The sequence below is a fragment of the Chelonia mydas genome, chromosome 1 (assembly GCF_015237465.2).
Source record: "Chelonia mydas isolate rCheMyd1 chromosome 1, rCheMyd1.pri.v2, whole genome shotgun sequence".
In the NCBI taxonomy this organism is placed as follows: Eukaryota; Metazoa; Chordata; order Testudines; family Cheloniidae; genus Chelonia; species Chelonia mydas.
In genome coordinates, this window is record NC_057849.1 from 605426 (window position 1) to 631172 (window position 25747).

At 55.5% G+C, this 25747-nt stretch overlaps 1 protein-coding gene across 7 annotated transcripts in view; it reads left to right on the forward strand.

The window, feature by feature from the left end:
• The window catches only part of TRIM3 (tripartite motif containing 3), a 35952-nt gene extending 16464 nt beyond the window's left edge, over positions 1 to 19488 (forward strand). For 3 of the 7 annotated variants that reach the window (XM_037906372.2, XM_037906300.2, XM_043525983.1), the window contains 7 exons: positions 753 to 1476; positions 7057 to 7160; positions 7246 to 7413; positions 8607 to 8850; positions 9806 to 9876; positions 11219 to 11359; positions 17735 to 19488. In XM_037906372.2, the coding sequence (XP_037762300.1) occupies positions 753 to 1476; positions 7057 to 7160; positions 7246 to 7413; positions 8607 to 8850; positions 9806 to 9876; positions 11219 to 11359; positions 17735 to 17887 (1605 nt within the window). In that variant the 3' untranslated portion in view covers positions 17888 to 19488. The remainder of the gene's footprint in view (positions 1 to 752; positions 1477 to 7056; positions 7161 to 7245; positions 7414 to 8606; positions 8851 to 9805; positions 9877 to 11218; positions 11360 to 17734) is intronic. The other 4 variants (XM_043525968.1, XM_037906445.2, XM_043525980.1 and 1 more) reach the window with 2 other exon arrangements.
• The last annotated feature ends 6259 nt before the right edge of the window (positions 19489 to 25747 follow it).

The window sequence follows — 25747 nt, forward strand, 5'->3', positions numbered from 1 at the left end:
TCGGGCAGCCCCCCACTTCCCAACCCCTCTCCCCGGCCCCTCCTCCACCCTTTGCTCTCCGGCTGGTCTCAGGGGCTGGCTCCCTGCCGAGCGGGGCCCATCCCTGGGCGTTAGTTGCTAGGTGCCAAATGTCCGGGCAGTTGGAGGGGCCGTTGTCTTGTGGGGCTCCCCATGGCCCGGGCCCCAGGCAGCCAGGCGCTGTCACAGCCGATCTCTGGGTCTCTGCCAACCACCTAGTGAGCCACGCACACAGGGGAACCGGATTTATCTAAATATTACAAAAAATTCCCACTCTGTCACAGCCCCCATAGCCCTGCCTGCCCCACCCAGAACCCCCATAGCTCTACCCCAGCACCCCCTGCAGATACACCCCATAGACCCTGCCATGCAGAGCGACTTGGGAGGCGAGTAAAAGGAAGTGCCCCGGAGGAGCGGCATTGTCCCTCTGAGCAGTTTGTCGCTGGGTATCCACCTGGCTCTGCCTTGGCCGTGCCCCGATGGCTGCCCCTGCCCCCAGCCCCACCCCGCCCCCTGCCCCTCAGCTGACCCAGCCCCAGCCCAGCCCCATCCATGCCCCGCTGGCTGCCCCGCTTCTGCCCTCAAGCTGCCCCTGCCCCCCGCTGCCCCTGCCCCTGAGCCGCGCCCCGTCCCTGCCCCCCAGCCCCATCTGTGCCCTGCTGGCTGATCCTGCCCCCCAGCCCCTCCCCTGCTGCCCCTCCCATGCCCCGCTGGCTGATGTGCCCCTTCCCCAGGTGCTGCAGGCCCAGCTGGACGCCCTGCGGCAGGGCCAGGAGAACATCCTGAGCAGCTGCGCCTTCACGGAGCAGGCGCTGCACCACGGCACGGAGACCGAGGTGTTGCTGGTGAAGAAGCAGATGAGCGAGCGGCTCAGCGCACTGGCCAGCCAGGAGTTCCCCGAGCAGCCGCAGGAGAACGACCAGCTGGACTACGTGGTGGAGACGGACGGCGTCCGCAAGTCCATCCTCAACCTGGGCGTGCTCATCACCACCAGCGCCATCGCCCACAAGACGGTGGCCACGGGCGAGGGGCTGCGGCACGCAGTGGTGGGGCAGGCCTCCTCCCTCACCATCACCACCAAGGACAAGGCCGGGGAGCTGGTGCGCAGCGGCAGCGCCAGCCTGCAGGCCCAGGTGACGGCGCCCGACGGCAGCCGGGCCGAGGCCGAGGTGCTGGACAACAAGAACGGCACCTACGAGCTGGTGTACACGCCGCGGCAGGAGGGCGACTTCCTGCTCTCCATCCTGCTCTATGGGCAGCCCATCAAGGGCAGCCCCTTCCGCACCAAGGCCCTCAAGGCCTGCGACGTGCCCCCCTCGCCCGACGACGTCAAGCGCCGTGTCAAGTCCCCCAGCAGCGGGCACATCCGGCAGAAGGCCGTGCGGCGCCCCTCCAGCATGTACGGCACCGGCAAGAAGAAGGAGAATCCCATCGAGGACGAGCTCATCTTCCGCGTGGGTGAGCGCGAGGGCCGGGAGGTTGTGGGGACCGGGGGCCATTGAGAGTAGGGGGCTTGCCTAGGGGTGGCACCCACAGCAAGGAGAGAGTCCTGCAGGGGGCACAGACCTCATTGGCCTCCTCAGCCTTCCCAGAAATGGCCAGGGTCTTCCCAGCGTCAGCTCACGAAAGATGAATGTAAAAAACCAATGCAAGCAAGTGAGGACAAAGTGAGACAGGCCAGGCTGTCCTGGGCGCCCAGGCTGGGGGCGCTGACCCTGCTCTGAGTGACACCAGGCAGGACTCTGGGGCAGTGTCTGCCCTCAGGGCACCTGTCCCAGGGCAAGGACCCTGCTCCGCTTCGGGGCCTCCTGGGTCTGGCCTCAGAGCGTTCAGCCCCCTGGTCACCCCATGAGCTCCCCGCAGCGAGTCCCCCTGGGCAGGACCCCTGGGGAGCCTCACCCCCAAAGGGCCCTGCCCCCCATGCCGCAGCCAGCCGTGACTCCCAGCCCACATGTGACACAGACGGGTTATTATCGTCAGGAACCCAGCGTAGAACAGAGCTTGGTAGCACCGGGATCAGGGACCCTCAGCAAAGTCCATCTGGTGGGGGGCAGAGCCCTGGGCCCTCGCCCCTGAGTCCCCAACCAGGAGAATGACTCGCTTCCAGCTGCCCGGCCCCCATCATGTCCATTGCCGTCCTCCGTCCTTTGTCCCTTTCCCCGGTCCAGCAGGTCACCCCAGCTGCACCAACACCCCCGGTTGCTCCTTGCAGAGGAGGGCGCCTGGCCAGCAGTTGCCAGGCTGCTGAGTGTCGGCCGTTCTCTGCAGCCCGTCAGCAGCCACACCTGCCCTTTAGGGGTCTCTGCAATGATAACACACCCTGTCCCACCACCTTGGTACTTGAGTAACACATGGGGAAACTGAGGCACACACTGTGTTCAGAGAAGACATAAAGAACATTCCCACTTTGTCACACAAGGCACAAAATGAGATTAAATGAGCCAGGGACATAGAGGGTAACAAGAAAACGTCTTACAGACACATGAGAAGCAAGAGGAAGACCAAGCACAGGGTAGGCCTGTTACTCAGTGAGGAGGGAAAGAGAATAACAGAAAACACAGCAAGGGCTGAAGTGCTAAATACCTGTTTTGTTTCAGTTTTCACTTCATCCAGTCAATGGGCAGTGGCAGTCAAAAAAGCAAACAGAATGCTGGGAATCATTAGGAAAGGGAGAGATAAGATGAGAGAAAATATCGTATTGCCTCTAGATAGATCCATGGTATGCCCACATCTTGAATACTGCGCGCAGGTTTGGTTTCCCCATCTCAAAAAAGATATGTTGGAATTGGAAAAGGTTCAGAAAAAGGCAACATTAATGATGAGGGGCGTGGAACAGCTTCCATATGAGGAGAGATTAATAAGACTGGGACTTTTCAGTTTGGAAAAGAGGTGACTAAGCGGGGATATGGTCGAGGTCTATAAAATCATGACTGGGTGGAGAAAGTAAATAAGGAAGTGTTGTTTACTCCTTCTCATAACACAAGAATTAGGGGTCATCAAATGAAATTAACAGGCAGCAGGTTTAAAACAAACAAAAGAAAGTATTTTTTCACAAAACACACTGTCAATCTGTGGAACTCCTTGCCAGAGGATGTTGTGAAGGCCAAGACTATAACAGGGTTCAAAAAAGAACTAGATAAGTTAATGGAGGATAGGTCCATCAATGGCTATTAGCCAGAATGGACAGGGATGGTGTCCCTAGCCTCTGATGGCCAGAAGCTCGGACTGGATGACAGGGGATGGATAACTTGATGATTCTCTGTTCTGTTCATTTCCTCTGGGGCACCCGGCACTAGCCATTTTCGGAAGACAGGATACTGGGCTAGATGGACCTTTGGTCAGACCCAGTGTGACCGTTCTTATGGTCAAACGTAAGCAGCTATCAGATGATGAACACAGCCAGCCTCAGTATGAATGGGGCAGGAGCTCAGATTAAGCTGACTGGTCTATAATTCCCTGGGTTATGTCCCTGTGTATAGATAGATCCTGAAGTGATGGAGTGGGAATTTTTCATATTTTGGATGAACACAGGGCGTGCCTCACTTTCCCCATGTGCTGCATGGTTAGCTGCGGGGGAGGGGCATTTTCTCTTTGCAGAGACCCAGGTCTGACTGTGTCATGGAGAGGCCCAGAAGACAACTGCCTGGACCTAGCAACTGATGCCCAGGGATGGGCCCCCCTCCACAGGCAGCCAGCCGATGCGACCAGCTGGAGGACAGAGGGCTGAGGAGGGGCCTGGGGGGGTGATAAGCATGGGTGGCACAAGGAGAAGCTGGTGGACGGGGATTAGAATCATAGAATCATAGAATAGAATCGTAGAATATCAGGGTTGGAAGGGACCTCAGGAGGTCATCTAGTCCAACCTCCTGCTCAAAGCAGGACCAATCCCCAATCAAATCATCCCAGCCAAGGGTTTGTCAAGCCTGACCTTAAAAACCTCTAAGGAAGGAGATTCTACCACCTCCCTAGGTAACGCATTCCAGTGTTTCACCACCCTCCTAGTGAAAACGTTTTTCCTAATATCCAACCTAAACCTCCCCCACTGCAACTTGAGACCATTACTCCTTGTCCTGTCCTCTTCTACCACTGAGAATAGTGTAGAACCATCCTCTTTGGAACCACCTCTCAGGTAGCTGAAAGCAGCTATCAAATCCCGCCTCAGTCTTCTCTTCTGCAGACTAAACAATCCCAGTTCCCTCAGGCTCTCCTCATAAGTCATGTGTTCCAGACCCCTAATCATTTTTGTTGCCCTTCGCTGGACTCTCTCCAATTTATCCACATCCTTCTTGTAGTGTGGGGCCCAAAACTGGACACAGTACTCCAGATGAGGCCTCACCAATGTGGAATAGAGGGGAACGATCACGTCCCTCGATCTGCTCGCTATGCCCCTACTTATACATCCCAAAATGCCATTGGCCTTCTTGGCAACAAGGGCACACTGCTGACTCATATCCAGCTTCTCGTCCACTGTAACCCCTAGGTCCTTTTCCGCAGAACTGCTGCCTAGCCATTCAGTCCCTAGTCTGTAGCTGTGCATTGGATTCTTCCGTCCTAAGTGCAGGACCCTGCACTTATCCTTACTGAACCTCATCAGATTTCTTTTGGCCCAATCCTCCAATTTGTCTAGGTCCCTCTGAATCCTATCCCTGCCCTCCAGCGTATCTACCACTCCTCCCAGTTTAGTATCATCCGCAAATTTGCTGAGAGTGCAATCCACACCATCCTCCAGATCATTTATGAAGATATTGAACAAAACCGGCCCCAGGACCGACCCCTGGGGCACTCCACTTGACACCGGCTGCCAACTAGACATGGAGCCATTGATCACAACCCGTTGAGCCCGACAATCTAGCCAGCTTTCTATCCACCTTATCGTCCATTCATCCAGCCCATACTTCTTTAACTTGCTGACAAGAATACTGTGCGAGACCGTGTCAAAAGCTTTGCTAAAGTCAAGAAACAATACATCCACTGCTTTCCCTTCATCCACAGAACCAGTAATCTCATCATAGAAGGCTATTAGATTAGTCAGGCATGATCTACCCTTGGTGATTACAGAGGGTACCCTTGATTACAGAGGGGCTGGAGGGCTCTGGGCTCTGATCCGACCTGGCTGGCCCAGGCTGTAACTTTCCGTTCCTGGTGCTAACCCAGGACTCCCTTCGCTGGGTCCAGACCCCCAGTCACCCCCTGCTGTTATCCGCTGGCTGAGTCACTGCAGAGTCAGGCAGGGGGTACCCGGCTCTCTTGGGGTACAAGTTTCCCACCGGGGTCCCACCCAGGGGGACTCGCCGAGGGAGCTCCTGGTGGGGGCTGGGGCCTCCGAGGGTCGGTCCCGGAAGGGGGGAGCCGAGGGGCTGACCCCAGCAAGTGTGACCCGGAGGGGGCTGACGCCTGCAGGGGGACTGCCAGGGCCTGTCCCGGAGCTGGGCCAGGACACCGGCCTGTGGATCCCTGACAACTATACTTGACCATTTCCAGTTTCTGGGATCTCTCTGGTCGTCCAGAAGTTCTCCAAGCTAACGGCCAATGGCTCAGAGATCTCTTCAGCAGCTCCTGGAGTGTTCTAGGCTGGGTTTCATCAGGCCCTGCCGACTGGAAGACCGCTAACCTGTCTACATTCTTAACTTGCTCTTTGCCTGTCCTCAGAGCTAGTCTGAGCTCCTGCCCCATTGTGAGCCGGGCACAGGCTGGCGCGGCAGGGGCCCAGCAGATGGGGTGTCCACGCAGTACCTGCCCTCCTGGGTGCTGAGTGTAAATCAGCAAGTCGTCCCCCTCCACCCCCGCTGGCTGCCTGGGGCGACGTGGAGGCCGCGGCTGAGCCCGGCACTTAGCCAGAGTGTCACGAGGGAGGCCGGAGTGGCTCAGCGCTGCACCGCAGCTGACACTCGGTGGCAATGAAGCAAATAATCAATCCGTCTTTGAGCATCTAGAAGAGAATCAGGTGAGAAGTGACAGTCAGCATGGATTTGTCAAGAACAAATCGTGTCACACCAACCTCATTTGCTTCTCCGGCAGGGTAACAAGCCTTGTGGATGGGGGGAAGCGGGAGATGTGACATATCTCAGCTTTAATAAGGCTCATGGCCTTCTCATAAGCAAACTAGGGAGGTGTGCCTAGACAAACCTCCTAGAAGGTGAGTGTGCGACTGCTTGGAAAACCGAACTCCAAGCTGGAAGGACAGATCAAGATTGTACCCTGGGGAATGTGACAGCATATCGAGTGGGGTCTCGCAGGGGTGTGCCCTGGGTCTGGTGCCATTCGATATCTTCATCAATGATTTGGATACTGGCATAGGGAGAGCACTTACATGTTTGTGGACAACCTGGAGAAATGGTCTGAAGTCAATAGGATGAAATTCAATGAGGACAAATGCAAAGTACCCCACTTAGGAAGGAACAATCAGTTGCACACATACAGAATGGGACATGACTGCCTAGGAAGGAGAACTAAGGAAATGGATCTGGGGGTGAGAGTGGACCACAAGCTAAATATGAGTCAACAGTGTAATGCTGTTGCAAAATAAGCAAACATCATTCTAGGATGTATTAGCAGGAGTGTTGTAAGCAAGAGACGAGAAGTAATTCTTCCGCTTTACTCCGTGCTGATTAGGCCTCAACTGGAGTATTGTGTCCCGTTCTGGGTGACACATTTCAGGAAGGATGTGGACAAATTGGAGAAAGTCCAGAGAAGAGCAACAAAAATGATGGAAGGTCTAGAAAACATGACCTGTGAGGGAAGATTGAAAAAATTGGGTTTGTTTAGTCTGGAGAAGAGAAGACTGAGAGGGGACATGATCACAGTTTTCAAGTACCTAAAAGGTTCTTACAAGGAGGAGGGAGAAAAATTGTTTTTCTTAACTTCTGAGGACAGGACAAGAAGCAATTGGCTTACATTGCAGCAAGGGAGATCCCATTGCAGCAAGGGACCTCTCGAGTCCCTCCGGTCCTACACTGCTGTGATTCTGTGCCTGCTCCCCGCGCCCCTCCTGCCTGGCTCCCCTGGCTGATGCCCCCTCACCCTGTGCTCTGCCTGTAGGAAGCCGAGGCCGGGAGAAGGGGGAATTCACCAACCTGCAGGGCATCTCCACCTCCAGCTCCGGTCGCATCGTGGTGGCCGACAGCAATAACCAGTGTGTGCAGGTAGGGACTCATCAGCTCCAAGCCCCCTCCCCTCTCTCTCCCCCCCAGCTTCACCCCACCAACCGCCTTGCTCTGCTCCCGCCAGGTCTTCTCCAACGAGGGCCAGTTCCGGCTGCGCTTCGGCGTCCGGGGCCGTTCCCCAGGGCAGCTGCAGCGCCCCACCGGTGTCACGGTTGACATGAATGGGGACATCATCATAGCTGACTACGACAACCGCTGGGTCAGCATCTTCTCCCCCGAGGGCAAGTTCAAGGTGAGAGGGCAGGGCAGCTGGGCAGGGGGTTGCGGGAAGGGCAGAGAATGACTAGATGGGCTGGTGAGTACCCAGAGGGGATGGGATCAAGGGAGAGAAGGACCTGCCTGGGGCAGAGAAGGTGCGTTTGGGTGTCTCCCTCCCCCTGGAATGAAGGGGAGACCCTGACAGTTAGCAAATGTATACTGGGGCAAATGAAACACTTCTAAACCCACTTCACAACTGGCCTGTGGAACTCTCTGCCACTAGGTCCCCTGAGCCAGGAGCTGAGCAGGATGACAAATCTGCGGAACTGTCCCAGATTGAGGTATCATTAGAGGAGGTTTGGGAACAAATTGATAAACTAAACAGTAATAAGTCACCAGGACCAGATGGGATTCACCCAAGAGTTCTGAAGGAACTCAAATGTGAAATTGCAGGACGACTAACTGTGGTAGGTAACCTATTGCTTAAATCAGCTTCTGTCCCAGATGGCTGGAGGATAGCTAATGTGACGCCAATTTTTAAAAAGGGCTCCAGAGGTGATCCCGGCAATTACAGGCTGGTAAGCCTCACTTCAGTAGCAGGCAAACTGGTTGAAACTATCGTAAAGAACAGAATTGTCAGAAAGATAGATGAACATAATTTGTTGGGGAAGAGTCAACATGGTTTTTTCACACGACACACTGTCAACCTGTGGAATTCTTTGCCAGAGGATGTTGTGAAGGCCAAGACTATAACAGGGTTCCAAAAAGAACTAGATAAGTTAATGGAGGATAGGTCCACCAATGGCTATCAGCCAGGATGGGCAGGGATGGTGTCCCTAGGCTCTGTTTGCCAGAAGCTGGGGATGAGCGACAGGGGAATCACTTGATGATTTCCTGTTCTGTTCATTCCCTCTGGGGCACCTGGCAGTGGCCATTGTCGGAAGACAGGATACTGGGCTAGAGGGACCTTTGGTCTGACCCAGTCTGGCCGTTCTTGTGCCCCATATCGAGTCTGCAGAACAACACCAGAGGGGGCTGAATAGCAGGGTCTAACCCCCAGCCTGGGGGCCCTTCCTCAGGGACAGGTTATTGGGGACATGCCAGCCCTGAGGGCTGGAGGCTGTTCCCGTTCCAGACGTGGGGGTGGGTGGAGGGAGTGAGGCAGGGCTCGTACAGGTTCCAGTCCCCAGGCCATGTGATCCAATGTCCCGTTCCCTGCCGCTGCAGACGAAGATCGGGGCTGGGCGGCTGATGGGCCCCAAGGGTGTGGCCGTGGACCGCAATGGCCACATCATCGTGGTGGACAACAAGGCCTGCTGCGTCTTCATCTTCCAGTCCAACGGGAAGCTGGTGACCAAGTTCGGCAGCCGCGGCACGGCGGAGCGGCAGTTTGCAGGTACCCTCGATGGTAATACCGCGACCGGCAGGTCCTTACTACTGCATGCCTTTGGCTTCCTGCTGGGCCAGCCTGGTGAGTTCGGTGACCTTCACTCCGCTGGGCTACCGGGTGCTTGGACAGGCAGCGCACACTCGTGGCCTGAGTGCGAGACTGGGGGCCAGGACTCCTGGGTTCTCTCCTGTCTGGGAGGGGAGTGGGGGCTAGTGGTTAGGGCAGGGGGGGCTGGGGGCCAGGACTCCTGGGTTCTCTCCTGTCTGGGAGGGGAGTGGGGTCTGGTGGGTTAGAGCAAGAGGGGCTGGGAGCCAGGACTCCTGGGTTTTATCCCACCTGGGAGGGGAGTGGGGGCTAGTGGTTAGTGCAGGGGGGGCTGGGAGCCAAGACTGTTGGGTTCTATCCCACCTCGGAGGGGAGTGGGGGCTAGTGGTTAGAGCGGGGGGGGGCTGGGAGCCAGGACTCCTGGGTTCTATCCCACCTCGGAGGGGAGTGGGGGCTAGTGGTTAGAGCGGGGGAGGGGGGCTGGGAGCCAGGACTCCTGGGTTCTATCCCACCTGGGAGGGGAGTGAGGTCTGGTGGGTTGGGGCAGGGCAGGGGGCAGGCCGGGAGTCAGGACTCCTGGGTTCTTTTCTCTCCTTTCTCAGCACTTGTCCTCTGTGAATGGCCATGATGCCCTGCAGGGCTGGTGTTTCCTGCTGAGGTCTCTCCCTCTCTAATGGGTCTGGCAGCTGCTGTGGTCACTAACTGCCCTTCCTCACACGCCCACCCCAGTGCCCAGGCTGACCAGCTGCATTCACCGTGCACTAACCCCCAGGGCCTGGCCTGGGCCCCTCCGCTGCCCCTGGCTTGTGCTCTCCCTGCCCCATCCCCAGGAGAGCGGGCATTTGATGGGGTGACAGACCTGCCCCGCCATGAGGCAGGCACTGGTTCCCCCTGCCCCAGCTGCCCCCAGCTGGCTCCTGCCCCGACGAGCGGAGCCCGCCCCAGCCCCATGCGCTGAGGCAGGTTCAGGGGTTTCTTTCTCTCCTCCCAGGGCCCCACTTCGTCGCTGTTAACAACAAGAACGAGATCGTAGTGACCGACTTCCACAACCACTCGGTGAAGGTGAGAGTCGGGCCCTGGTGTCACGGGGTCCCTGGGCGATGCTCTGGAACTGCTCCCTATGAAGCCGGTCAGGACTCTGAGGAAGTCTCCTCTCTGTGAGCAGACTGTCTGCAGGACACACAGCTCACACAGCTTCCACCTTCCTGGGTCTGACCTCGGAGCATTCAGCCTCCTCTGCTCCTCCATGCGCTTCCCACAGCGAGTCCACCCAGGCGGGGTCCTGGGGAAGCCAGAGGGTCCTGCCCCCCAACTCCGCAGTCAGACGTGACTCTCAGCCAGCCAGTAACACAGAAGGTTTATTAGACGACAGGAACATGGTCTAAACCAGAGCTTGTAGGTGCAGAGAACAGGACCCCTCAGCTGGGTCCATTTTGTGGGGCAGTGAGCCAGACAACCACGTCTGCACTTCACTCCACGTCCCCAGCCTGCCCCAAACTGAAACTCTCTCCAGCCCTTCCTCCTCCGGGCTTTGTCCCTTTCCCGGGCCAGGGGGGCACCTGATTCCTTTGTTCTCCAACCCTTTAGCTCTCACCTTGCAGGGGGGAAGGGCCCAGGCCATCAGTTGCCAGGAAACAGGGTGTCGGCCATTTATGTACCCTGGCCCTTTGCTCTGCAACAATTCCACCCCCTTATTCCACCCCCTAGAGATTTAAGAAATGCCTAGGGGAAACTGAGGCACCCCTACAGTATTCAGAGGAAACATTAAGAACAGCCCCACTTCATCACACCTGGCCCTGCCCGCACCCCGGCACCTAGCCACAGGACTGGCCCTGGGAGGAACCCTTCTGCAGGCCAGTCCCCCGGGATCCCGCTCTCCTCTGCACACACTGCCTCAGCACCCCAGAGACTGACCCCCTGGGCTCCAGCCACCTGCATCCCGGCTGTGCTCTGCCCAGCGCCTCCAGCCACGATGGGCCCTGGGGAGCCGTGTTCCTGCGGAGGGCCCCACCGCCCAGCTCAGGGCAGTGCAGAGTTCACCAGTCCCGGCCCCAGCGTGGGGCGAACTTGGGGAGCCAAGAGCAGCAGCGGTTAAGAGGTCGCCACCCAGCCCGTCCGCCGTGGAACGCGGAGTTGGCCTTTCCCTCGCTGCCGGTCCCCAGGCCCCAGCCTGGCCCCTGCCGGCCCCTTGGCCTGCTCATGCCTTCCACCTGCCCCACTCCCGCACTCCGGTGCTCCCCGGCCCGTTGTGGCCCTCCATCGATCCAACGCCTCCTCCAGGTTCCAGCTCGTAGCCCTTCTGTGCTGGCACAATCCCAGCCAGGTGGGTCCCTGCCAGCCCAGCGCTGGGTCGGGGGCACCCTGTGGTGGCTGGCGGGATGACAAGCCCCTCTCCTTCCCCCAGGTGTACAGCGCCGATGGCGAGTTCCTCTTCAAGTTTGGCTCACATGGGGAGGGGAACGGGCAGTTCAACGCCCCCACCGGCGTGGCCGTGGATTCCAATGGCAACATCATCGTGGCCGACTGGGGCAACAGCCGGATCCAGGTAGGGCGCGAGGGCCGGGACTTGCATGGGGGGCACTGGGAACCTGCCGGGCTGGTGGTCCTGCCCCGATGCAGCAGTTCCTCCCCTCCCCCCACACATTGGCATTCCCTTCTCCGGCATTAGAGAAATGCCCCATCCCTCCTTGACTCTAAGTGCCCGGCCCCTTTGTATCTGGTGGCAGTGAGTTCCGTAGGCTTGTGACATGTGGAGCAGGAGGGGATTCCCCTGGTCCATGAGGCTGCCCCCAGGGCTGCCCAGCTTGTGACTGGCACTGGTGGGTAGCAATCCAGGATGTGGCTCAGACCCCCCACAGGCCTGGCACTGTGCAGGGCGCGGCAGGGGCCTAGGTTGTTCTGGGGGGTGAGGAGACCCTGTTGGGGGGTGGTGCCACGGCTCTGCAGTACATAAGAACAAAAGATCGGCCATACTGGGTCAGACCAAAGGTCCATCCAGCCCAGTATCCTGTCTTCCGACAGTGGCTAATGCCAGGTGCCCCAGAGGGAATGAACAGACAGGTTATCATCAACTGATCCATCCCCTATCGCCCATTCCTAGCTTCTGGCAAACAGAGGCGAGGGACACCAACCCTGCCCATCCTGGCTAATAGCCATTGATGGACCTATCCCCCATGAACTTACCTAGTTCTTTTTTGATAATACCTGTTATAGTATTGGTCTTCGCAACATCCTCTGGCAAGGAGTTTCACAGGTTAACTGTGCTTTGTGTGAAGAAATACTTCCTTTTGTTTCTTTTAAACCTGCTGCCTGTTAATTTCATTTGGTGACCCCTAGTTCTTGTGTTATGAGGAGTAAATAACACTTCCTTATTTACTGTCTTCACACCAGTCATGATTTTATAGACCTCTATCATATCCCCCCTTAGTCGTCTCTTTTCCAAACTGAAAAGTCCCAGTCTTATTAATCTCTCCTCATACGGATCCAGACCCCTAATCAATTTTATTGACTTTTGAGATGTGGCGACCACATCTACACACGGTATTCAAGGTGTGGGCGTACCATGGATTTAGATAGGGGCAATCTGATATTTTCTGTCGTCTTATCTCTCCCTTTCCTAATGATTCCCAGCATTCTGTTAGCTTTTTTGACTGCCGCTGCACATTGAGTGGATGTTTTCAGAGAACTATCCACAATGACTCCAAGATCTTTCTTGAGTGGTAACAGCTAATTTAGACCCCATCATTTTATGTGGATAGCTGGGATTATGTTTTCCAATGTGCATTATTTTTCAGTTATCAACATTGAATTTCGTCTGTCAGTTTGTTGCCCAGTCACCCAGTTTTGTGAGATTCTTTTGCAACTCTTCGCAGTCTGCCTGGGACTTAACTATCTTGAGCAGTTTTGTATCATCTGCAAATTTTGCCACATCACTGGTTACTACGGCTGTCGAGAGATTAAAAACATTAATTGTGATTAATCACACTGTTAAACAGTAATAGAATTCAATTTATTGAAATATTTATGGGTTTTTTTTCATTTTCAAATATATTGATTTCAGTTACAGCACAGAATACAGAGTGCACAGAGCTCACTTTATTTCTGATTACAAATATTTCCACTGTAAAAAAAATAAGATAGCATTTTTCAGTTCCCCCATTACAAGGACTGTAGCGCAATCTCTTTATCCTGAAAGTTGAACTTACACATGTAGAATTATGTACAAAAATTGCATTAAAAAATAAAACAATGTAAAACGTTAGAGCCTATCCACTCAGTCCTGCTTGTTCAGCCAGTCGCTCAAAAGTGTTCACTTTTGTGGGAGATGATGCTGCCCACTTCTTGTTTACAGTGTCACCTGGAAGTGAGAACAGGCATTCGCATGGGACTTTTGTAACTGGTGTAGCAAGATATTTACGTGCCAGATGCGCTAAAGATTCTTATGTCCCTTCACGCTTCAACCACCATTCCAGGGGACACGCGTCCTTGCTGATGACAGGTTCTGCTCAATAACGATCCAAAGCAGAGCGGACCGACGCATGTTCATTTTCATCCTCTGAGTCAGATGCCACCAGCAGAAGGTTGATTTTCTTTTTTGGTGGTTCAGGTTCTGTAGTTTTCTCCTCGGCGTGTTGCTTTTTTAAGGCTTTTGAAAGTTTGCTCCACACCTCGTCCCTCTCAGATTTTGGAAGGCGCTTCAGATTCTTAAACCTTGTGTCGAGTGCGGTAGCTATCTTTGGAAATTGCACATTGGTACCTTCTTTGGGTTTTGTCAAATCTGCAGTGAAAGTGTTCTTAAAACGAACAGACTGGTCAGCCTCACCTCAGTCCCTGGAAAAATCACGGAGCAGGTCCTCAAGGAATCCATTTTGAAGCACTTGGAGGAGAGGAAGGTGATCAGGAACAGTCAGCATGGATTCACCAAGGGCAAGTCATGCCTGACCAACCTGATTGCCTTCTGTGATGAGATAACTGGCTCTGTGGATACGGGGAAAGTGGTGGATGTGATATATCTTGACTTTAGCAAAGCTTTTGATACGGTCTCCCACAGTATTCTTGCCAGCAAGTTAATAAAGTATGGATTGGATGAATGCACTATAAGGTGGGTAGAAAGCTGGCTAGATTGTCGGGCTCAACGGGTAGTGATCAACAGCTCGATCTCTAGTTGGGAGCCGGTGTCAAGCGGAGTGCCCCAAGGGTCGGTCCTGGGGCCGGTTTTGTTCAACATCTTTATTAATGATCTGGATGATGGGATGGATTAAACACTCAGCAAGTTTGTGGATGACACTAAGTTCAGGGGAGAGATAGATATGCTGGAGGGCAGGGATAGGGTCCGGAGTGACCTACACAAATTGGAGGATTGGGCCAAAAGAAATCTGATGGGGTTCAACAAGAACAAGTGCAGAGTCCTGCACTTAGGACGGAAGAATCCCATGCACCGCTACAGGCTGGGGATCGACAGGCTAAACAGCAGTTTTGCAGAAAACGACCTGGGGATTACAGTGGACGAGAAGCTGGAGATGAGTCAACAGTGTGCCCTTGTTGCCAAGAAGGCTAACGGCATATTGGGCTATATTGGTAGGAGCATTGCCAGCAGATCGAGGGAAGTGATTATTCCCCTCTATTCAGCACTGGTGAGGCCACACCTGGGGTATTGCATCCAGTTTTGGGCCCCCTGCTACAGAAAGGATGTGAACAAATTGAAGAGAGTCCAGTGGAGGGCAACGAAAATTATTAGGGGGCTGGGGGATATGACGTATGAGGAGAGGCTGAGGGAACTGGGGTTATTTAGTCAGCAGAAGAGAAGAGTGAGGCGGGATTTGGTAGCAGCCTTCAACTACCTGAATGGAGGGTTCCAAAGAGAATGGAGCTCGGCTGTTCTAAGTGGTAGCAGATGACAGAACAAGGAGTAATGGTCTCAAGTTGCAGTGGGGGAGGTCTAGGTTGGATATTAGGAAAACCTTTTTCACTAGGCGGGTGGTAAAGCACTGGAATGCGTTCCCTAGGGAGGTGGTGGAATCTCCATCCTTAGAGGTTTTTAAGACCCGGCTTGACAAAACCCTGGCTGGGATGATTTAGGGGTTGGTCCTGCTTTGAGCAGGGGGTGGGACTAGATGACCTCCTGAGGTCCCTTGCAACCCTAATCTTCTATGATTCTACGTGCTGGGTCATTATCTGAGACTGCTATAACATGAAATATATGGCAGAATCCAGGTAAAACAGAGCAGGAGACATACAATTCTCCCCCAAGGAGTTCAGTCACAAATTTAATTTAATGAATTATTTTTTTTAACGAGCATCATCAGCATGGAAGTATGTCTTTTGGAATGGTGTGTAACAATGCTGGCTTTGGCGGGACCCAGCTGAGAGTGCCAATTCAGGACAAATTGCTTCAAGCAGGGCAGTTACAGCCCAAGGCTGGGGTTTCTATGCACATCAAGGCAAACCAAACCAGCCAGCCAGAGAAGACTTTGGTTTTGCCCATAAGTCAGACGTAAGTCACACAAGCCATTCCCTCAGACACTCCAGTTTCCCAGTATCACCACCAGGGCCCCTCGTTATGGGGACGAATGGTTATGAAAACCAATACCCCAGTAAAAGGAAAAAGGTTCTCTCGATCCCAAAGGACCAAGCTCCAGACCCAGGCCAATATACAACTCAGATCTTACCCACAAATCACGCTGTTGCCAATCCTTTCGAATCTAAAATCTAAAGGTTTATTCATAAAAGGAATAAGAGAGCGATGAGAGCTAGAACTGGTGAAATGGAATCAATGACACACAGCAATGTCAAAGTTCTTGGTTCAGGCTTGTAGCAGTGATGGAATAAACGGCAGGTTCAAATCAAGTCTCTGGAGAACATCCCCAGCTGGGATGGGTCTTTCAGTCCTTTGTGTAGAGCTTCCGTTTGTAGCGAAGTCCCTCCAGAGGCAAGAAGCAGGACTGAAGACAAGACAGAGGAGCTACAGCAGCGTTTTATAGTCTCTTGTCATGTGGCGTTTCTTTCTTTCTTTCTTTCTTTCTTTCTTTCTTTCTTTCTTTCTTTCTTTCTAAGACAATCATTCCAGCACATGGCATAGAAAAACCTTAGAGTTCTGTCCATAGGCAGGGCCCTGCACACCTTGCTGAGTCCCAAGGCGTGTCTGCCTTCTCTCAATGGGTCACTTGTGTCGCTGATGGTCCTTAATGGGCCATCCAGCAGGCTAGGCAGAGCTGATGTCTGGTATGTCACCCAGAAGCACAGCAGAAGTTTGAAATAGAGACAGTATAGAGCCAATATTTATATCTTTAAATACAAAATGATACGTGCAAACAGACAGCATAATCCTAACCAGCAACACCTAACCTTGTCTTAGACACCTTATAAGATAACCTTTGTACAATATTTGCTGCAAATATATGAGAGTGGTTGCAACCGTGATCTAAATGGTTACAGATTATGTCAATAACGTCACATGGTGGCCAAAGCATGAAGAGGCATACAAATGTTTAATATCTAGCACGTAAATACCTTGCAATGCCATCTACAAAAATCCCATGCGAATGCCTGTTCTCACTTCCAGGTGACATTGTAAACAAGAAGTGGGCAGCATTATCTCCCACAAAAGTGAACACACTTGTTTGTCTTAGCGATTGGCTGAACAAGAAGTTAGCCTAAGTAGACTTGTAGGCTCTAAAGTTTTGCGTTGTTTTGTTTTTGAGTGCAGTTATGTAACAAAAAAACCTACATTTGTAAGTTGCACTTTCATGATAAAGAGCATAAGAACGGCCAGACTGGGTCAGCACGACGGTCTCTGACTGTGGCCAGTGCCAGGTGCCCCAGAGGGAATGAACAGAATAGAGAATCATAAAGTGAGCCATCTCCTGTCGCCCATCCCCAGCTTCTGGCAAACAGAGGCTAGGGACACCATCTCTAAAGAGAATGCGCTACAGTACTTCTGTGAGATGAATTGAAAAATTCCTTTTGTTTTTAGAGTGCAGGTATTTGTAATAAAAAAAAATAATATAAAGTGAGCACTGTACACTTTGTATTCTGTGCTGTAATTGAAATCAATATATTTGAAAACGTAGAAAAACATCCAAAAATATTTAATTAATTTCAATTGGAATTCTATTGTTTAACAGTGTGATTAAAGCTGCGATTAATCGTGATTAATATTTTTTTAGTTAATCGCGTGAGTTAACTGCGATTAATTGACAGCCCTACTGTTTACCCCTTTTTCCAGATCATTTATGAATATATTGAATAGGACTGGGCCCCATACAGACCCCTGGAGGATACCACTATTCACCTCTCTCCATTCTGAAAACTGACCATTTATTCCTACCCTTTGTTTTCTGTCTTTTAACCAGTTACCAATTCATGAGAGGACCTTCCCCCTTATCCCATGACAGCTTACTTTGCTTAAGAGCCTTTGGTGAGGGACCTTGTCAAAGGCTTTCTGAAAATCTAAACACACTGTATCCACTGGATCACCCTTATCCGCGTGCTTGTTGATCCCCTCAAACAATTCTAGCAGATTGGTGAGGCAGGATTTCCCTTTACAAAAACCATGTTGACTATTTCCCAACAAATTATGTTCATCTCTGTGTCCGACAATTTTGTTCTTTTCCTTAGTTTCAACCAGTTTCCCAGTACTGAAGTCAGGCTTACCGGCCTGTAATTGCTGGGGTCACCTCTGGAGCCCTTTTTAAAAATTAGTGTCACATTAGCTCTCCTCCAGCCGTCTGGGACAGAAGCTGATGTAAGCGGTAGGTTACAGACGACAGGGAGTAGTTCTGCAATCTCACAGTTCCTTCAGAACTCTTGGGTGACCACCTGCTCCTGGTGACTTATTGCTGTTTAAATTCATCAGTTTGTTCCAGAACTGCCTCAGTCTGAGACCGTCCCTCAGGTTTGTCACAGTCCCCTCTCTCGGCAGGTCTTCGACAGCTCAGGCTCCTTCCTGTCCTACATCAACACGCTGGCCGACCCGCTGTATGGGCCGCAGGGCCTGGCGCTCACCTCGGACGGACACGTGGTGGTGGCCGACTCAGGCAACCACTGTTTCAAGGCCTATCGCTACCTGCAGTAGCTGAGGGGCACCGGGCGGGCCCCAGCCTGCACCTGCCCCGCTGCCTGGACTAGAGACCAAGGGGCTGCTCCCCCACCTGCAGGCTTGTGCTGAGTGCCCAGCCCCACTGGGGGGGCTTGCAGGAGCCCTGGGCCCCCCAAGCTGCAGTGCAAGAGCCCGGCGAGGGGGGACCCCCCCTTGAGCCTGCTGGCCTGTGCCCCACAGCAGGGAGACTGGCCCGTGGAGAGGGGCGGCCCAGCGGGTCCCCCCGGTTGCGGTGAAGGTTAGGGGCTGTCCTCCCTTCCCCCACACCTGGGCCCTTTGGTGTTTGTTGGGGGGCTGCCCCTCACCCCAGCCATCCGGGCCAGACGGTCAATGGGAATACAGGAGCTGGGGCTGTTGTTCCTTCTCTCTGGGGTGCAGCATCTCCTGGCTATCACCGCCCCCCTACCCACCAGCAACTCCCGCCTTGTCCCGCATTGTCTGCACCCCAGTGCAATCCAGCACCCGCACCCCCCACTCCCCTGTACAACCCAGCACCGCCCACCCCCCTGTAAAACGTAGCACCACCGCCCGCCCCCCAGTGCCCACAGCACCGCCCGCTCCCCTGTAGAACCTAGCACCACCGCCCCCCCATGCAACCCAGCAGTGCCCGCAGCAACGCCCACCCCCCAGTGCAACCCCTCACCGCCTGCCCGCTGCCTCTGCTGCCACCCAGCAATGCCTGCTCCCTGTACCCACCAGCAACACCTGCCCAGCCCCCCGGTGCCCGCCAGCAATGCCCACCCCCTGCCCTGTTGTGCCCCCTGCAATGCCAACCTGCTGCCCCCATGTGCCCCCAGCAATGCCCGTTGTGCTCCCTGGCACCTCTCACCTCTCCAGTGTCTCCCAGCTGTGCACCCCACCAGCAACCCCCAGCTGCCTTCCCACTGTGGCCTCCCCCAGCCCACCCCGATCTGCCCTCTAGTAACCCCTCCCCAACGTTCCCCTCTCTCCCTCCCTGTGTCTCCCTTCTCACTAGGGTTGATCTGCACTTTATTTCTGTGGCTGGGTTCAGGCCTGGGGTTGCCTAGCCCAGCGCTGGGGGCAGGGAGGGGTCGTGGGACCTGCAGGCCCCAGAGCAGCGGCCTGGCATGGGGCTGGGCAGCGGGGGGTGCCCTGGCCTCTGCCAGGCCCTGGCTGCGGGTGCGTCTCACTCTGTGTTACTCCAGGGACGCATGCCCCAGGCCTGCCCGTCGTGGCACTGCCAGGGCCCGGCAAGTCCCTCCCCCCTCCGCAGACCCCATGTGTGGGAGGGTGTCCAGCCCAGTTCCCCCTCCGTGCTGGGGGCTAGTCTCCGGGGGAGCCCCCAATCCTGGCTGCACCCCCTTGCCTAGGGAGCCCCACAGCCATCACCGCTATGAACCCCCCAGGAGCCAGATCCTGCCCCTCCTGCCCCCAGGGCAATGCTACCCCCCCGCCTGGCTCACGCCCAGGAGCCACCAATCTAAGCTTCCCCCCCGCAGCTTTCAGCCCCCCAGTCCCAGGGTTACAGCCAGCACCCTCCACCCCTGGGTGCAAGTGGGGGTGGGACTGCCGTACGCTAATGAACCATATGTACAAAATAAAGTATTCTGAAAGTATGCTGGGCCCTGTCCCTGTGGGGGGAGGACAGGCCCAACCTCCCCGTGGCACCAGGGTCGCTGGGCTGCCATGAGTGGGGGCTTGGCAGGGCGTGCAGTGCTGTGGAGGGTGCGGGGGCAGAGGGCTGAGTGGGGCCCTGGGGTGCAGGGGCCCGCAGGGCTGCAGCATCGCCAGGCTCACACGGGGGGCGGTGCCGAGGGGCAGCCAAGGGCCTCTGTCAGGGGATCCTGGGTCAGTGAGTGGGGCGGGAGGGGGTGCCCCCCCGGGCATCTGCTAGCGCTTGGTGGAACGGTGGATCTGTGGGTGCTGTAACCCAGACTGACCCAGCTGCTGGGGATATGGGGTGTATCGGGGGCAGCCTCCTCCCCTGCTTTCCCTGGCTAGTGCCCGTCCCCTGGCCTGGAGGGAACCAGTGACGGGTGCTGGCTGCCCTGCTGCAGGCCGGACTCTTGGTTCCCGCCCTGGCCTGTCGTACTCCATCCCTGCACCTGGCCCTCCGCCAGCCCTGCCCTGCCCCACCCCTGGCCCTGCCTAATCCTTCCCCCCCGGCCACACGCAGAGCCATTCCCCCGCCCCCCTGTTCTGCGTTGGGGCCACGAGACAGATGTGGGGTAGAGAGCGGTGGGCATGGCAGGAAGTGACTGGCAGGGCCTCAGGGTGGGGTGCGGCTCAGCCCCTTGCTGCTTGCGCAAGCCTCACGGGGCTTTCCTGCCTTGGGGATCCCTGGGGTCCCCCCATGTGCAGCCCCCCTAACTGGGGCTGTAGCCTGGCACCACCTACAAGCCATGTGGGCAGCAAAGGGCACCTGGGAGACAAGCAAACCGCAGGGGCTGAGCTCCCATGCTTGGCCCTCGCTCGGACCCACCAGCTGCTCGGGTCCTATCCCGGGGCTGGGGCTGGCTCCAGCTCCAGCTCCTGGCAGGGCAGATAACGGTGAGGCTCTGGGGGCCTCGCTCACCGGGTCACAGTGCTGCTTAGCTTTGGGGGGCAAACTGCCCCTTTCACGCCCCCGGGCACCCATGCCAAGGGTACGGGCTGTGTGATGCAGCTGCTGGGCCTACGGGTGGCCGGGGAGAAGGAGCGCCCCTTGCTGGGGCGGGGCAGGGGGTGGGCTCTCAGAGCCGGGCACCAGCCCCAAGGCCTGGGTGGGGGCCAGCGTTAGGGCCACAGCAGCATGATGCCAGGTTCCTGTCTCCCTCATGGGCTGTGCCCCAGGCAGGGGAGCCCCCGCCCCCAGCAAGCCCCCGCTGCCCCGAAGGGGCTGAGGTGAGCTGGGCGCAGCAGGGGCCCAGCGGATGGGGTGCCCGGTGACAAAGGGCGCAGTGTCCACGCAGCACCTGCCCTCCTGGGGGTTGGGTGTAAATCAGCAAGTTCCTCCCCCTCCCCCCCCGCGCGGCCTTGGTGTGAGCACTGGGGAGGGAACGTCTTAGTGCCAGCCCCCCCCCCCCCCCCCCCCCCCCCCGCTCCCCGGGCATCAGTGCTGGGAGCTCGGCCCGGCTCCCCCAGCAAAGCCTCAGGCCTCCCATCGTCCGCTGGCTGCCTGGGGCGACGTGGAGGCCGCGGCTGAGCCCGGCACTTAGCCAGAGTGTCACGAGGGAGGCCGGAGCGGCTCAGCGCAGCTGACCGTCGGCATCCGGGGGCAGGGCTCGCTCCTACGCGCTCGGTGACGCTGTGGCCATGCGGTGCAGCGCCTCCCCCCGCAGCCGGGGAACGGGGTCACAGCAGTTCTAGCACACGACTGCCCGCGTCTCCCCCACCCCCTGAGCCGGCACCGTGCCCGCCCCAGCGCTGCGGGACGGTCCCGTGGCCGGTGCTGCTCCCAGGGCTGGGAGGTGCTGCCTGGGGGAGCCCTGGCCTCGGCAGGGGGAGCCAGGCGCAGGAGGGCGCAGTGCTTGGGCCCAAGCGGAGCTAGAGCGAGCAGTGGAGACCGAGCGCTTGGTGCCCTGCACGGGCGTTGGACGTGCGGGTCTCTCACCCGAGCAGCACCTCGGATGCCAGGAGAACCAGGCCAGTTCCTGTGGCCCTGCTGTGCCCCGGTGCCCGGGGGCTGGTGCCTGCCTGAGACCGACTCGGAGGCCCCTCTCGCCCGCCTTCTGGGCTCTGGCCACCCTGTCGCCTGTTCCTCTGGGGTGACGCCCTCCTACGACCCCACGTGTGACCACGTGTGACCCCCCTGCTGGTTGCACCCCAGGTTCCCCCAGCAATGTGCACGGCCCGTGTGTGTGGGATGTGGGGCCACCCGGGACCCCAGAGCCGCCCGCTGGCTTCAGTTAGCCGTCGCCATGTGTCTGCAAATCTCTGACATCCGCGCCGGGCACGACAGGCAGCCTGGGCTCAGTCTGCTCTGAACCCAGGTGTCAGCAGGGTGCCCCCCGTGCCATGGCTGCCGTGCAAACCCCAGCCAGGCTGCACTCTGGGCATGTGGTCTGTGTGCAGCCTGATAGATGTGCTAGCACGACCCCCCCTTGTCTGTAGCAGCCCCGGCCCAGGATGGTTCAGGGACACGCAGTCGAGACGGATGGGAGCATTTTCCCAGCCAGTGCAGCCAAGTCTGTGCCTACTTGGCTCCAGGGGGTGGGAAATCCATCCTGGGCCACCAGGTGGGCTCTGGCTCGTGGCTTGGCCATGGCCCGTACAGCTGTGATGGCAGCCAGGAAGGGTTAATGGAGGGCTCGGTTACCTCTCGAGCACGGGTCAGAGCCCCCTGAGAACACCCACCCACCGCAGCGAACTGAGCAGATGCTGAGCTGGCAGCTCGGGCGGGAGGAGACAGGCAAGCACGGCTCTGCGACCGATGTCTGCAGCTGGGCAAAGGCAGGAAGCAGCCCAGGGAATCGGCACAGAACAAACAGGCCCTTGTTGCTGATCCCCAAGGCCTGGGCTGGCGCCTGGGGCAGAGGTGGGCCTGGAGGGCCAGGGCCTGCTGCACCTGGATTGGGGCTGACCCACGACATGGGGGCGTGGAGGATTGTTTGGCCTCTCATGGGAGCCTGGAAAGGCGATGCCTGGAACTGTCCGTGGCTTGTCCAGCCAGCAATGCACCTTTGGCAGTGCACAGCCCTGGCAGCTGGCTCCATACTGCTGTGAAACATCGCTGGCGCTGCCCGTGGGTGCTTCCTCCCTAGGTGGCCTTCGTGCAGCCCTTGTTCCGTGTTATCTGCAACACCGCAGGGTGCAGGGGGTCGCCGGAAGGCACCCAGCTGGGAGGAAGGCACCTCTCCCATGTGGAGGGAACCCCGGCCATGCCTGGACCTCCGGGTGCGGCGTAGCCAGCGCGGCGTTGGCGTGGCTGTGGCGTACGGGGGCAGAGTGGCGTATTCTGCAAAACGGTCTCCCCCATCTGCCCAGGATTGATTGCAGAGTGACAGACTACTTCAGGCCATCCCATTTGCCCTTTTAAATATTGGCACAACATTAGCTGTCTTCCATTCTGCTGGAACATCCCCAGACTTACTGAAAACCAACATTAACAGTCCAGTGAGCTCCTCAGCCAGCTCTTTTAAAACCCTTGGACACAAGTTACCTGGATCTTCTGATTTATAAATGTCTAATTTTAGTAGCTGCTGTTCAACATCCACCAGTGATACTGGTAGAATGGAACTAGTGCCAGCCTCATTGTTTGATAGGATGACAGGATGTTTTTTCCCCAAAATGCAGGATACAAATATTTATTGACCACTTTTTCCTTTTCTGCATTATTATTGATCAAATCTATCAGTTCTGTCTCATAATACACCAATACCACTGGTAGGATTCTTTTTCTTAATATTCTTTTTAAAACTTCATGTCCTTAAATCTGCTGACCACAAGTTTCTACTTTTGTCCCTTATCGATTTTCTACAATTCCTGATTCCTGGGTTACAGTTTTTGCTATCAACTCTCCCTTTCCTCCATTTGTTAGATGCGGCATTTGTAGCTGACTTCTCCTCTAAGCCAGGTTAGTTTTAACCACTACGGCCTTCTTTCTCCGGGGTGGGATGGTGGCTTTTGGAGCAGCTAAGGAAGTGCTGTTACAGTCCCCAGTTACTTGTCACAGATTTGTGTTTAATTCTTTCTCCCATTTAATGGTCTGGATGATGGGATGAATTGCACCCTCAGGAAGCTTGCGGATGACACTACACTTTCGGGTGGGGAGATACGAGTTATTTTGGCCCAATCCGCCAATTAATCTAGCTCACTCTGGACCCTATCTCTGCCCTCCAGTTCAACAACGACAAGTGCACTTAGGAAGGAAGGATCCCAGGCACTGCTACAGGCTGGGGACCTACTGGCTAAGAGGCAGTTCTGCAGAACAGGACCTGGGGATTACAGTGGATGCGAAGCTGGATATGAGTCACCACTGCGCCCTTGTTGCCAAGAAGGCCAACGGCATATTGGGCTGCATTAGTAGGGGCATTGCCAGCAGATCAAGGGACGTGATCGTTCCCCTCTATTCAGCGCTGGTGAAGCCACATCTGGAGTATTGCATCCAGTTTTGGGCCCCACACTACAGAAGGGATGTGGACAAATTAGAGAGAGTCCAGTGGAGGGCAATGAAAATGATCAGGGGGCTGGGGCACATGACATATGAGAAGAGGCTGAGGGAACTGGGATTATTTAGTCTGCAGAAGAGAAGAATGAGCGGGGATTTGATAGCTGCTTTCAACTACCTGAAGGGGGGGCGTTCCAAAGAGGATGGCTCTAGACTGTTCTCAGTGGTAGCTGATGACAGAACGAGGAGTAATGGTCTCAAGTTGCAGTGGGGGAGGTCTAGGTTGGATATTAGGAAACACTATTTCACTAGGAGGGTGATCTTAAACACAAAAAAGAAGCTCACAAGAAGTGGATGATTGGACAAATGACCAGGGAAGTATAAAAATGCTGCTCGGGCATGCAGGAGTGAAGTCAGGAAGGCCAAATCACACCTGGAGTTGCAGCTAGCGAGGGATGTTAAGAGTAACAAGAAGGGTTTCTTCAGGTATGTTGGCAACAAGAAGAAAGCCAAGGAAAGTGTGGGCCCCTTACTGAATGAGGGAGGCAACCTAGTGACAGAGGATGAGGAAAAAGCTAATGTACTCAATGCTTTTTTTGCCTCTGTCTTCACAAACAAGGTCAGCTCCCAGACTGCTGCACTGGGCAGCACAGCATGGGGAGGAGGTGACCAGCCCTCTGTGGAGAAAGAAGTGGTTTGGGACTATTTAGAAAAGCTGGATGAGCTCAAGTCCATTGGGCCGGATGCGCTGCATCCGAGAGTGCTAAAGGAGTTGGCGGATGTGATTGCAGAGCCATTGGCCATTATCTTTGAAAACTCCTGGCGATTGGGGGAGGTCCCAGACGACTGGAAAAAGGCTAATGTAGTGCCCATCTTTAAAAAAGGGAAGAAGGAGGATCCTGGGAACTACAGGCCAGTCAGCATCACCTCAGTCCCTGGAAAAATCATGGAGCAGGTCCTCAAGGAATCAATTCTGAAGCACTTAGAGGAGAGGAAAGTGACCAGGAAGAGTCAGCATGGATTCACCAAGGGCAAGTCATGCCTGACTAATCTAATTGCCTTCTATGACGAGATAACTGGCTCTGTGGATGAGGGGAAAGCGGTGGACGTGTTGTTCCTTGACTTTAGCAAAGCTTTTGACACTGTCTCCCACAGTATTCTTGCCAGCAAGTGAATGGACTAGAAGGTGGATAGAAAGTTGGCTAGATTGTTGGGCTCAACGGGTAGTGATCAATGGCTCCATGTTTAGTTGGCAGCCGGTATCAAGTGGAGTGCCCCAAGGGTCGGTCCTGGAGCCGGTTTTGTTCAATATCTTCATAAATGATCTGGAGGATGGTATGGATTGCACCCGCAGCAAGTTTGCAGATGACACTAAACTGGGAGGAGAGGTAGATACGCTGGAGGGTAGGGATAGGATACAGAGGGACCTAGACAAATTGGAGGATTGGGCCAAAAGAAATCTGATGCGGTTCAACAAGGACAAGTGCAGAGTCCTGCACTTAGGACGGAAGAATCCCATGCACCGCTACAGACTAGGGACCAAATGGCTCGGCTGCAGTTCTGCAGAAAAGGACCTAGGGGTGACAGTGGACGAGAAGCTGGATATGAGTCAACAGTGTGCCCTTGTTGCCAAGAAGGCCAATGGCATTTTGGGATGTATAAGTAGGGGCACTGCCAGCAGATCGAGGGACGTGATCGTTCCCCTCTATTCGACACTGATGAGGCCTCATCTGGAGTAGTGTGTCCAGTTTTGGGCCCCACACTACAAGAAGGATGTGGAAAAATTG